This window comes from Lacerta agilis, chromosome 7, assembly GCF_009819535.1.
Source record: "Lacerta agilis isolate rLacAgi1 chromosome 7, rLacAgi1.pri, whole genome shotgun sequence".
NCBI classification, from domain to species: Eukaryota; Metazoa; Chordata; class Lepidosauria; order Squamata; family Lacertidae; genus Lacerta; species Lacerta agilis.
Window position 1 is genome coordinate 69426498 of NC_046318.1, and position 13287 is coordinate 69439784.

Here is a 13287-nt window from a genome sequence, read left to right on the forward strand (position 1 = left end):
CTTTGAGCTCATATGAAAAAAGAAATGAATTCCATTAATGTAATTAAACTTGGAAACAGTTTCAATACAAGCCTTAAAGGAGCTTCACAGTACAGCAGCTTCATTACTTACTACAGGACATTTTATTGCATAACCATTTTTAAAATCAAAAACATTATTTTTTTAAAAAAAGGAAAACAGGTAGCAACCTGGCAGTAATGCTGCTCATGTCCTGCCAAGAATTTTTAAAGAAGTGCAGGCTCTCTGTGGCCCTATAGACATTAAATGAAGTTTTCATTATTTTATTTCCATTGCATTAAATTTAATAAGCTCCTCTCCACATGCTTAGGTGCATGATATAGGAATGCATAAGTTTCTAATTGCCAGCTAAAGGCTTTCTTCACCAAGCTATGTGCAATCCGTAGATCACCAAAGTCAACAGCAAAACTCCACTCGAGTTTAATGGCTCTTGACTGCACCTACTGCTGTTCTGTTACCTCCATCCTTTTTAAATGGGGCTTGTATGTGCCTCTTGGGATTGCCTGATGGTTGCAGAGCAGCAGTGCTTACTTAGTGAACTTATGTGCTTCCCTGAAACCAGAATCACAAATGTTATACTCAGCAATGCAGAAGTCCTAGCACACTTTTTGAGGGAAGGCTACTTTGGTGAAATGGATGGCAGGCATTACTGAGTTGGTTTTCATTTCAAAAGACTAAATAATTTTTTCAAGGCAAACACTGCCTGATGTCCTGGCTCAAGCAGTAAGAAGGATCTGCTGTCCATGGTGCTTAAACAATTCGCTCATTAAGATCTATAGGGTAGTGATATCTGTGTTCATTTAATTTGAAGTCTTTGTTTCATGGCCTGAGCAGTTAGAAGTAAATTTGGTCCCTATAAATTATTGTAAAATACATATCGATGCCATATCTTGCCACTGTGGCATCTTCACCACATACGTGGCAATTTGATTTCTGAGTTGTGTGGCCTCCTATATCATTATTTCCCTGTTCACATCACCATGGGTTGAATTTGGTCCCATTACAATTGTAACATGTCTCCAGCCTTGCTAGGAAACAGTATGGAAGTATCAGTCATTTTCGGCAACAGATTGAGGCAGTCATTCCCAGCTTATCTTGAAATAGCAACTAGCCATTGAAGGATAGGATGTATTCAGAAAATTAACAAATAAATCTCTTACAGGTAGGTAGCCGTGTTGGTCTGCCATAGTCAAAACAAAATGAAAAATAAAGAAAGAAATCACTATTTTACTTTGTATCTCTCTGTGTGCCATTTAAAGGGAAATGTTTAAAATCAGCACCAGATGTAATGCACAAATACCATTAACTGATGAATCAGAAAATGGTCAAGAAACATGATGCTGCAATAATGTACAATGGGGATTTTTTTTGGCAAGGAAAGTTCAGTCTTGTCTCATCTGATTACTAGAAGTTTTATTAGATGCTCCTTGTTCTCAATGGAGAAAAACTGAATGTCCCTGGCATAGTAACTTTGAAAATAAACTCCTAGTAGGGTGCATGACTCTAAAGGAGTCTCAGTGGCTCCAGTCAAAAGGAACCCGAGTGACTAAAATAATTTGACGACTCAATTGTTTCTAAAAAGATGACAACTTTAAAAGGGGGCATGGATAGGACTCAAAAGACTTCTGATTTATTTATTTTATTAAAAATATCCCAACAATCACCAAAAAACCCAAACCAAAAAAGAGATTTTAAGCACCAACTGAGTTACAGTGACCATACAGTAAAATTGCCTCTATCCTACACACAAGTAATGACTCATCAATGTAACTAGAATCACTGGCCATTCCATGTGAAATGTTTCATTCAGACCTGTTAGGATTATGCTACATTGTGATGACACCTTGTGACGACATCTCCTCCCTGGTTGAAAGGCAACTGGGGGAAGTGTCATTCTCTGCCTAACCCTCACAGTCCTGATTCATCCATTCTCTTTCGCATACTGAATAGGATTAAATTATAAGATACTTCTTCATAGTTCAGTTGGAATTATTCCTAACCAATCATATGCTCTAGTGGTTTTTCATAACATGTGCATAGGCACATAGTCATAGTCAATGCATCGACTGTATGTGCGCAATGTGGTTCACATTTTTTTAAATAAAAATACTAGTTTAAATACAATTTTGCAATACTTATGCATGGCAAAAAGTATAAGATAATTGCAACAAAACACACACACAAATCAACAACAGCAAATGTAACATGCGCCGACATTTCAGGAGTATAAATGTCAAGTAACAATATCCAATTACTTCATATCCAAAGCTGATATCATTAGGACTTAGCAACACCCCTTTATTTTATACCCCAACCCAAAATGTCAGACAATCCCCTCCACCAAAGCCCCCTTATGGAAGCTCTCAGGGTTGTGGAGTCAGGCAAGGCAGGTAGAAACAGCCAACCTCTGATAGCAAACACATAGGACCCTGCCAATGACCTGTTTTATTGAGCTTTCATACTGAGTTGCTTGCACAAAGCTTGCATGGAGATTGGATTATATTCAGTCTTCATTGAGTGCTCATTCTGATTTATTTATTGGGCAGTTATACGACAATGAGTGTTTGTCCTGATTTGCTTGTGGGGTTTTCCCATTAGTCATTCATTCATTCCACACTTTACAATGCATTTCCCTGTCATTTTCCAAATGCAAGAAGACTGTGCTTTTCTTTTCTTTTCTTTTTAATAAAAAGTGGATTTATTGCACTACAGTAACAGAGTGCTTCAATCCACTTAATATAATAATAATAATAATAATAATAATAATAATAATAATAATAATAATAATTTATTTATACCCCACCCATCTGGCTGGGTTTCCCCAGCCACTTTAAATGTGAAAACCCAAAAGTTCTAATATGCAACTGAATCACTCTTACAAAATCCTGGAAGCAGTTCCCATATGAAGGCTCTCAGTGCTGGAACCTTTGCAAGGCAGGTGAAAATAACCACACACTGATAGCAAAGACAGAGTCTCCCACATCATGAATAGGAATTCAGTAATACTGAGCTCCCAGACATTATTTGGGGAGCATCCATGCCCCTCTTGGAGTACAGACAGACCGGAAAGGTTGCCTAGCTAAATCACTGTCTGCATAAGCCTTCTCCTGAAAGATTTTATTTGTCGAAGGACAAGAATATCTATTTTGCAAGCTTGTTTGCCCCTTCTCTATATTGTGTTTCACTTGCAATGTTCTCCCCCCCCTCTATTTCTTACCATTTCTGACATATCTAATATTCTTTTTAATCCTCTTGCACCCACACTGATTGACATTTTTGGGTAACAGCCCTTCTCACTGTCATGCCATTGAAGCAGGGCTAAAGCGATGCAGTCTTGAAGGCAATGAAGAGAGATATAAAATATGCATACAGAACTGTCTATATCTTTGTGTAGTTATGTCTGCCTTTCCATAGACACACAGAAAAATTCTTCTAGTGTCCTCCTGTGGAGTGTGTTAAGGCTTTAGAGCTTAGGCCAACCAATAAAGGCCAACCGCAAACACAGACTTCATCACCACTGTTAAATGTTATTGATTCCTACTTGTTAAAATCATGGTCTAAAAACCATTCAATGGTGCTCCAAGCCATTATCATGAAGTTGATGGATTTGATGGCACCCCCAAATGCCACATCATTTGAAGGAAATACAATTAACAAGGATTTGGGATCTTCAGCTGCCAAACATCACCATTATTACCAATTGGGAAAACTAAAGGCTTGGAATGATAATTGTGGAGACATGAGAGTCCAGCTGAAATAAAGATTCATAAATATCAAATCCCACACACTAGTATGCTCAAAACCGAGTTGGGACAGATCTTTACTACAAAGCAAATTGGTTTTGCATCACTTTAACTGTCAGGGTATTTCCAAAGGAATCTTGGGAATTTCTTTTAGAATTATAGAATTGTAGAGTTGGAAGGGACCATGAGGACCATCTAGTCCAACCCCCTGCAAAGATGGAATCTTTTGCCCAACGTGAGGCTCAAATCCATGACCCTGAGATTAAGAGTCACATGCTCTACAGACTGAGCTATCTCAGCTGCTTAAAGCTTTGGTCACACAGAACTTCAGCTGCTAAGAGTCCCTGAAAAAGGATACAGAACTATTAAACCAGATTTAGCCTGCAGTGCAGAGATCTGCCACTTTCTTCAGCTCAGCTTGTAGGATGCAGTGACCATGTTAAAAGACATTTATTTCAGTTCAGTCAGAAAGAAGATGTTTCTAGTTTGATGAATATACATATGGGCAAGGTGGTGGACACCCAAACATTACTCAACTGGAACGTCTGTCATATGTGACCATTGGCCATTCTAACGTAAGGACATAAGATGGGCCAGCTAGATCAGGCCAATGGTCCATCTAGTCCAGTCTCCTGCTATCACAGTAGCCAACCAGAAGCATGCAGGAAACCCACTAGTAGGACTCAAACACAGAGCACTCCCCTCTCCTGTATTTTTAAGCAACTGGAATTCAGAAAGATACTGCCTTCAACCATTGACGCAGAGCATAGCCGTTATGGCTGGTAGGCATTGTAGCTTTATCCTCTATGAATTTGTCTAATCCTCCTTTAAAGTTATGCTAGCTGGGGCTGATGGAAACAAGTCTAACAGATTTTGGAAGGCCGCAGGTTTCCCATCTGTAATATAGGATTTATAGTGCCAGGCAGAAGAGATCACTTTTGCAGAGTGAATCCAAGATGCAACCCTATACTCAGCCAGAATATTGGTCCATCTATCTCTGCACTTTCTGGAGACCAGTAGCTCACAAACTTCTCAAGTTGACCTCCCCCTAATATCTTATATTTTATTAGCAGGAGATGCCAAAGACTGAACTAGATTTTTCTGCATGTAAATCATGTGTTCGAAAATGGAACTATGGTTCCAATGGGACCATTGAGGGCTCATTGGGACCACTGAAGTGACCAATGAGGTAGAAGGGAAGCAGAAGATTATGGGGGGAACCACATGATGAAGCACAGGCCTTTGGAGTCCTCTTTACTTCACCTCCTTCAGTTTTAAATGTCCAGTCTCCCTTTCCATTGTCCTTTATTATCAGGGAACACAAAAGATAGGTGAAGACCCTCTTTACATAATAGTACATAAATCAAATTTATAAAAGGTCATCTTTTTCTGACTGCAGGGACTGTACGTCAAAGGCTATACAAAGAACTCAATCACAGCTGCAATGGGTTGGGATGGCATGCCTAAAGAACCATGTTTAATATCCATGCACGGTCCAGCAAAACAGTACAAGGTGCTTGTGGGGGCACCCTTTAGGGTACCATCTGCTTCCCGCTGAAGCCAACAACATTATGCACAGTGAATTTTAAACCAGTGTCTGGATGAGATTCAGAAAGCACATGGTGGCATGGGATCCAAAAGTCACAGGTCACAGCTACACCAGAGTTAGACCCATTTAACAAAGCCTTTATAGCTTTGCCCTACCTTCCATCCATTAAAGCCTGGCACCATTATCTGACTGCCTCCTGACCATTATTCTTTTGTGAAGAATTGAACTCTGCTTCAAATATTAATGGTATAATGAACTGAAATCATACAGCAATCCTATGCTTCCTTACTAGGTAGTCAGTCCCACTGAAATGAAACTAAAGCTGAACCTCAGGGCTGAAGCCCAAAGCCCTAAAGCTGAGGTAGCTCCACAATGACCACTCAGAAAGCAGCAGGTGATGGGGTGGAGGCAAACAGGCCCAGCATCAGTGCCTGGGCTGGCATGGACATTCCAGGGTCCAACAAGACTCATTCTTGTCACCGCCACATCCCTTCTTTCTTATTTCAAAACACATTTTAAAGTCAAGAGATGGCTGGCTGTGCACATATGTGGCTACAGAGACTCACTGTATCGTTCTGACTTTAAAATATACTTGATTCTTTTCTGTCACAAAAAATGTGCTTATACCAAGGTAAATGCATTTCTGTTTAGCAACCAGGGCACCAGAAGCAACCCACATTTCATTCTTGTAGATAGATAGATAGATAGATAGATAGATAGATAGATAGATAGATATCAGGTTTGGCTAACCCCTTCAGGTTTCTCTGTTGCTCAGGTATACAGAAGCATGCAATGGTAGGGTGGACAAATAAAATAAATTTTGTGTGCTTCACAAACTGATGTAATACACAAGGACATCTAAAGCCTCGCTCCAGCATGCTGCCTGTCCGGGTTTAAAATCACCTAGCTGCATCACTGTTCACATTGCTCCTGCTACTACTACTGCTAGTAGTAGCAGCAATATGTGCCTCCCTGTAGCCTAAACCTATGGCTGCTCGTCCTTTTCACTGCATGTGCTAACCAATTGTTACCCTTGTTTCTTTGCCCTCTGCTTAATTACACCAAAATATTCCCACCATCACCACCTGTCGATTAAAAGTAGCAATTCCTTCAATCTTTCGTTCTGTACTTCATTTTCCAAGACTATTTTCAAAAACCTTCTCACCCCATCTCCTTTGAGTTGGTGCAATCCCACAAAGGACTCCACCTAGGCTGCACATGGATTCATAAATAAGCACTCGTGCACCTCACACAATTTCTCATTGCCCAGTGATGGAGAACTTCCCATATGTATGAAGTGAAAAAGAGTCCATTGAAAAGCATGATGTGTTCGTTCACCAGGTGACGTGTTCGTTCCTGACTGTCTGTGGTACGTGATTTGTGATGTCTTATTCACACATTGCCAGTCATCCCTTGAGGCGGCAGTCATCAAGTGATGACTGTGAATATGCAAACCTGCCATGTGTTTGCCACTGAACAGGTGCAGCGTCCAGTGGTATTTCCCCCCACCTTCTCCCAAAGGTGTCACTTTGGTTCAACAAGTGCCTGAAAATTGCTCACCAACCATCATTCCCTGTAGTGATATGGCATTGGTGTGCATATATATCTTAGCAGTACAGACCAGAAAAACCACCTGTTCTATTCATTTCTGTAGGATGCTGCCTCCATGCGACCCATAGTTACAAGGCAGGTCTTCTTCTGTGTCATCCATTTAAGCAGAATACCCATCCTCTGAAGTGTGTGCGTTTCCTCCCAGCCCCCAGAGATCACACACGAGTTGTGTATCTCTGTTGTGTATTATTCAAGCAAGCAAGTCACGCACAGGGAAATGGGAGGGCAAAAGAGATAAGAGAATGTTTATTAATTAGGGTTTGGTTTTTTTCCCCTAATCAGCCCAACACACCTACATTCACACATACACACATCAACACCCCCCCCCTACTAAATAAATGGACCTCGGGTCTCTCTAATGAACCATTTCTCTTAAGAAGAAGAAGAAATGGGGCAAAGGATGTTGGAGGAGCAGATTGCGTCAATGGCCACAAACCCGGACAAGCTTTCTGTAATTAGAAGGTGCATTAAAATTCCAGGCATGTTCCCTCCCCAGCTTGTGCTGGAGCGGGGAGGGAGGGGGATGAGGTAAATCCCTTTACCCCCAGCATCAGCAGCCCTAGGCAACCCTGAATGATGCTGGTCCTTCCTCCCCTTCACCCCTCCCTCCATGCAAATGGGGACTGAACCAGCTGCGAATCAAGACAATCAAGTGTTTCATAAAAAAGACCCAGCTCAATTTCGGGGGTGGGGAGAGGAGAGGAGAGGAGAGGGGAAAGCAAGCTCCTTTTCAAACGAAAAGAACAAGCCAAACTGTCCAGTGGGAATGGAAAACTGAAGATTCCTCAAACTCCCAAGGAGCCTCGTCTCTCCCTCTCTCTCTCTCTCTCTCTTTCTCTCTCTCTCTCGGGTAGATGCATGATTTCTCTCCGTGCATTCCTTGCAAGAAGGATTTCCAAAGAAGAGATACGCTATCTGCCTCTAGCCATGCAATGGTTGTATCAGGATCCCCCAATTTGAAAGCATGCCTCTCTCCAAAGTACCGATTCATCCATCCTAGTCTAATTTATGGGATGCCATTCTCCCTTCTCACGCCTAGCCCTTCTGCTGTATCTCCCAAAAGCTTACCCCAAGAACCTTCTGCACCCCACCTCCATTCATTAAATCAAAATGAGGAAGGGGAAAGGCTATATCTTTGCACTCCATGACAGATCTTGCCCACAAAAATGCTTTATTCTTTTGTTTTGTTTTTTAAATACAGTAATAATAATAATGCAGCTTAGTCCTTCAAAATGACAAGCTATAGTCATGGTTGGCTAAAGTCCTTCTGTCTTCCTCATCTCTCTCTCTCAACTTTCCTTATGAAATGGGTGTTTATCGGCATTAAGGAAAAGAATCTCATTCAAGGCAAATGGGCACACATTTGTCTGTGTGCTTCTCAGCCAAAATCTGTTTGTTTGTCTAGAAGGAAACTATATTTAAACACACACACACACACACACACACAAGCGGAAAATGCAAGAACATCCAAGTAATCTCCTTCACTCTGTATATTTGTTGCCTCCCCTCCTTTTTCTTAAAAAAAAAAAAAAAATAGTCTCAAGGCAAAGGGGGGAAAAAGAAGGGGAGAGGAATCCTCCAGCGGTAATTCTGTCGGAATATCCACTCGTTTAAGAGGCTGTAGGACCCAACTCACGTCTCTGATTGAGCATACTGCAAGAATATTTATTGGGCACCAGTTTCAGTCACTGCATTGAACGCCAGCCTTGGCAAGCAAATTGCATTTCCTATCGCAGATGAGGGAGCCTGGTGTATATGTGTGTGTGTGTGTGTGTGTGTGTGTGTATAAAACACCCCAACCCCCCTTCTCCCTCCCATCCTCCCTCACCTCGCTTTCTCCAGAGATCATTTATTTTGCAAAGCAGCAACATCAACCCCCAGCAAGAAAGCCACATTCATAAGACTAACCATCAGTGTAATCATGGGGAAACCTTGAGAAAGGACAAAGCTATAACCACACACACACACACAACACACACACCCCTCCTTCTTGGCAAAAACACAGTTTTCTCTCCTCACCCCCCCCCCACCGACGATTATTTATATATTTCTATACCCCCTCTCTTCCCTTCACTGGGCGATCGTTGCTGCTGATGGGCAAAAAGGGGGCTCCTTTCCCTCCCCCCCCCTTTTTGCCCCGCGCCCCTTACCTTTCACACAGGAGAGCATCCAGAAAAAGACGAGGTTCCCCAAGGTAAATCCACTTTTAATCCCCATGATCTTGCCCCAGATGCACAAGTCCGGGCGGCTGCATCTCCTACATTCCCTTCGCCCCAGATCTGCGGCGGCGGCGGCTTGGCTCGGCCAGGTGGCCCCTTTGCAGCAGCAGCAGCAGACCCTTTGCATGTTGTTCTTCGGCGAGGAGCGGAGCGAGCTTCCTCCCCGGATCCGGAGCTGCCTGCCCGCTCGCCTTCGTCGCGCCCCCCTCCCTCCTTCTCTCCTTCCTCTTCCTCCTCCTCCTCCCGTGCCTCGGTCCAAGGCGCAGTGGCGGAGTTTGCGCGGAGCTGTGTGAGTGTGTGTGTGTGTGTGTGTGTTGATGGTGCGCGGTCACAGCTCCGAGTGAACAGTGTTTCTGGGATACCACAGCAACCTTGACGAGGAGGACTCAACCATCTCTCCGACGGGGGCAGCGAGGCTCTCGGCACAAGCGAGCTCGAGGGAAGGGGGCCTCCGCTCCTCGCCTGCCGCCAGCTCAGCTATGCTAGGCAGCCCGGGGCTGCCTGGAGCGCCTGGCCAACACTAGCCGCCCTCTCCTGCCGATAAAAAAATGAAACAGCAATACAATATATGTGTTATAAAATCTCAGGAGCTGCGGCGCGCTTCGAAATCGACCAGGCGCGCCTAGAAATTGACCAGACGCGCGGGCTTTACCCTCCAAACTCTCCACAGCCGCTCGGTTGCTATTGAGGCTCCGCTTCGTCTTTCCTCTCCCCTCCTCCTCTCTCTCTCTCTCTCTCTCAACCCGCTCTTTCAGATGATTTTTTTTTTTTTTTTTGGTTTAAAGGGAGAATGCTTGTTGATGTTTTTTGTTGTTTTGGTTTAGGAAAAAAGCTGGTCGTCAGAAAGAATCATCTGGTTGTTGCTTTATATACCAAACCGCAATAGTCCCGAGGAAAGAAACAAGCAGGAGCTAATTCAGCTGCTTCTCCATCTCTCTTTCTCTGTCTCTCTTTTTCGACAGCGAAGAGCAAGCAGGCGCCGGGGCTTTGCAGAAGGATGCCAGCTTCGCAAAGCGTTCGAGCCTGGTGGAAGCGCACGACGCGTAACTGCGCGAACGGCACGCACGCATTCGCACGCGAGCGCACACGTGCACACGAGCGGAAGAGCGAGCTCCTGTAGACACCTTTTCTTTCGCCCCACCCCCATTCACAAGCCCATATGTTGGTTGCTCTTGGAGTTTGCAGGTTCCTCCGGGAGACGCCGGGGATGGTGTTTTAAGAAACTGAGCGCAAAGAAGCCTCGCAGCGCGCAAAGGGGCGCGCGGGACGAAGCTGCTCAGCGTCGAATTACGCAGCGCGCAAACACACAAATAAAGCCTCGTGCCTCTTGACTGCCCTTTCCCCACATGGCTGCTTTTGCTTTTGGCTCCCTTATGGAGCCCCACACACCCGCATTTGCCCCTTTATTTCCACGCCCCCTTTCTCGACCTTCCAGAAGTAGGTCCCAAGATCCGAGGAACGGTAGTCTTAATTTTGCAAGTGGCCAACAGAATATGTAAATAGCGGAAAAGGAGAGAGAAGAGAGATACTGTAATGTGGAAAGGATGGCGGGGCGGGCGGTGGGGGGGGGGGCTCGTAAAATGCCAAGCATCAGTCTAGTTCGGCTCGCAAGGGTTAAGGATAGGCAGAGAAAGAGCACTTCTGCCATCTACCGGCTGACGAAGAACCACCGGCTTCTTTCTAGCATTTGTATGGCCGGGGATGCCGCGCTGGGCGGGTGCGGGTGGCGGGAGGGGGGACGTGTGTTCACGCTACAGAGAAAGCAACATTTTATTTTATTGTTTATTTATTTAACAACGATCAAGGTCTCTTTTTCATGCAAGCTCTCTCTCAGAAAGAACAATGAGTGAAAAGTGATTGCGGGAAGCCAATGTGTCCCGTGGTAAAAAAAATAAAAATAAAAATACACGTTCATGGCTCATGCGTCCTCCTTTACTTGCGCGACGAGCGATGAAATGGATCGTGGACAAGATAAAAGGAGACTGTGTGTACCTGAGAGAAAGAGAGCACAATGCTGTCTTCAGGGTTTGCTGACTGTTGTGCTATTCGGCAGTCATTGATGTGCTTGGGGACAGAATGTAGGTCTACTTCGGTGCGTGAGATTTTGTATAGTGTGTGAGAGGGAAACGCTCAGTGACAGGCTGACAACTGGTGCCCACTGGACCTGTTGGGGCTGCTGGGAGGTCTGGGGTGTATAAAACGGGGGTAGGCCCCGCCCACATAATCACATGACGTGACACACCGTTTGAATGGCAATGCCCATCAACTTTGGGGGGCCCAGTCCCCTCGAATATTTCAACGGGGGAGGCCAAAGGTAATGTAAGGCAAAGGTAAAAGACCCCTGGACGGTTAAGTCCAGTCAATGGCAACTGTGGAGTTGCAGCGCTCATCTTGCTTTCAGGACTAGGGAGCCAGTGTTTGTTTGAAAGACAGCTTTCTGTGTCATGTGGGCAGCATGACTAAATTGCTTCCATGGCAATGGAACACTGTGACAGAAACCAGAGAGCATGGAAATGCCATTTACCTTCCTGCCACAGCAGTATCTATTTATCTACTTGCACTGGCATGCTTTCAAACTGCTACGTTGGCAGGAGCTGGGACAGAGCAACAGGAGCTCACCCTGTCGTGGGGATTCGAACCACCAACCTTCTGATCGGCAAGCCCAAGAGGGTGAGGTCAAGGGGCCTGGCCAAGTTTTTTTTTTATCCTCATCTTCCTCCCTTGCAAAGAAGCAGTACTGTGTGCAGTTTTACAAATAGTTAACAGCATCTATTGGGCGAGCCAGTGTGGCACACTAGTTAGGGCCTGGTAGACCAGGGTTCAAATCCCCATACAGCCATGGAGCTCACTGGGTGAGGTGGGGCCGGTCACTGCCTCTCAGCCTCGCCTACCTCTCATGGTTGTTGTGGGGCTTAAATAAAGAGGGGGAGAATCATGCACACCGCCTTGAGCTCCTTGATTGAAAGGTGGAATGGAAGTGCCATTGTTGTTGGCAACCATCTGCTTGAGAAACAATGAAGTGCACCTCCAGGGGTGAAGTCAAACCACTGCAGCATCAAAGTGACCTTCTCTGGATGCAGGACTATACAACATTGTTTTTGTTTGGTCCATGTCCTTCTAAACTCTTGATTCATCCTCTGCATCTGGGTTGATGAGATGATGCTGGCCTTTTATTTTATGTTATCAGGGCTTATAGAAGAGTTTACACACACACACACACACAGAGAGAGAGAGAGAGAGAGAGAGAGAGAGAGAGAGAGAGAGAATATACATTATACATGTATACAACTTTTGTAGCAGTAGCATTTTGGAGGTGACTGATTTATGTAGTTTATTTGGTGTCAGAAAGCTACTGTATTTATTTAGTTGGTCAAAACTTGTATTTTTATTCTTTTTATTGTGTGGCCTTATGAAAGAAGGGTGCACACAAATTTATCAAGAGTTTGGTGATTGCAAGGCATTAATAAAATAAAATAAATATTTTTTCCCTTTCATTCTATCTGTCTCTCTGTGTAGCCTTGAGTATATCCATCACGTGACATTTGAACATTTCTCATATTCTTGCTTTTCTCCAGCAATCTTTGCTTATGAGATTTTGGGTGCAAATTCTGGCACGAAGCATCTTTCTACAACACTTGGCAGATGCATTTGTTGTCATCTTGCTTTTGGCATGACCCAAAAGCCTATTGATCCCCTGGGTACAGGTCAAGGATACAAATGACTTGGCAAGGGCCATTAAGTCAATCACCATGATTAAATACTCTCCAGGGTTTTAAATAAAGGTTGAGATGGCAAATGGACAGCTACTTAAAAACCCAACTTGTCAGGGTCTTGATTACTTAGGATAGCAATAGGAAATGAAGAGGTGTGACAATGAGCTCTCTTGATGACTGTGCTGTTTTAAGCCCTAGACTTCACAAGTCTCCCCATCAGGCCAGGAGTGGGTTGGTCCAGCTCATCTGCTGGCTAAGTGACTCATGAGGCATGCCTTGCATGTCTAAGACCCGATCCCCCCCCCCCGGGTGAAATACAGACACAGGACGCAATGTATAAGGTTAAATGGGAATGAAAAGGCCACAACTTTATTGGTTACGGATGTTGAGCGGTATTGGCTTAGGCATTGGAACTACCGACTATATCCGACTCC

The 13287-nt window shown here is 44.3% G+C and overlaps 1 protein-coding gene across 4 annotated transcripts in view; it reads right to left on the reverse strand.

Moving 5' to 3' along the window:
• CSMD3 (CUB and Sushi multiple domains 3) overlaps window positions 1-9664 on the reverse strand; it is a 567871-nt gene extending 558207 nt beyond the window's left edge. For 3 of the 4 annotated variants that reach the window (XM_033155768.1, XM_033155767.1, XM_033155766.1), the window contains exon 1: window positions 9072-9663. In XM_033155768.1, the coding sequence (XP_033011659.1) occupies window positions 9072-9267 (196 nt within the window). In that variant the 5' untranslated portion in view covers window positions 9268-9663. Of the gene's footprint in view, window positions 1-9071 lie in introns of all 4 variants that reach the window. The other variant, XM_033155765.1, reaches the window with a different exon arrangement.
• Window positions 9665-13287: the final 3623 nt, after the last annotated feature.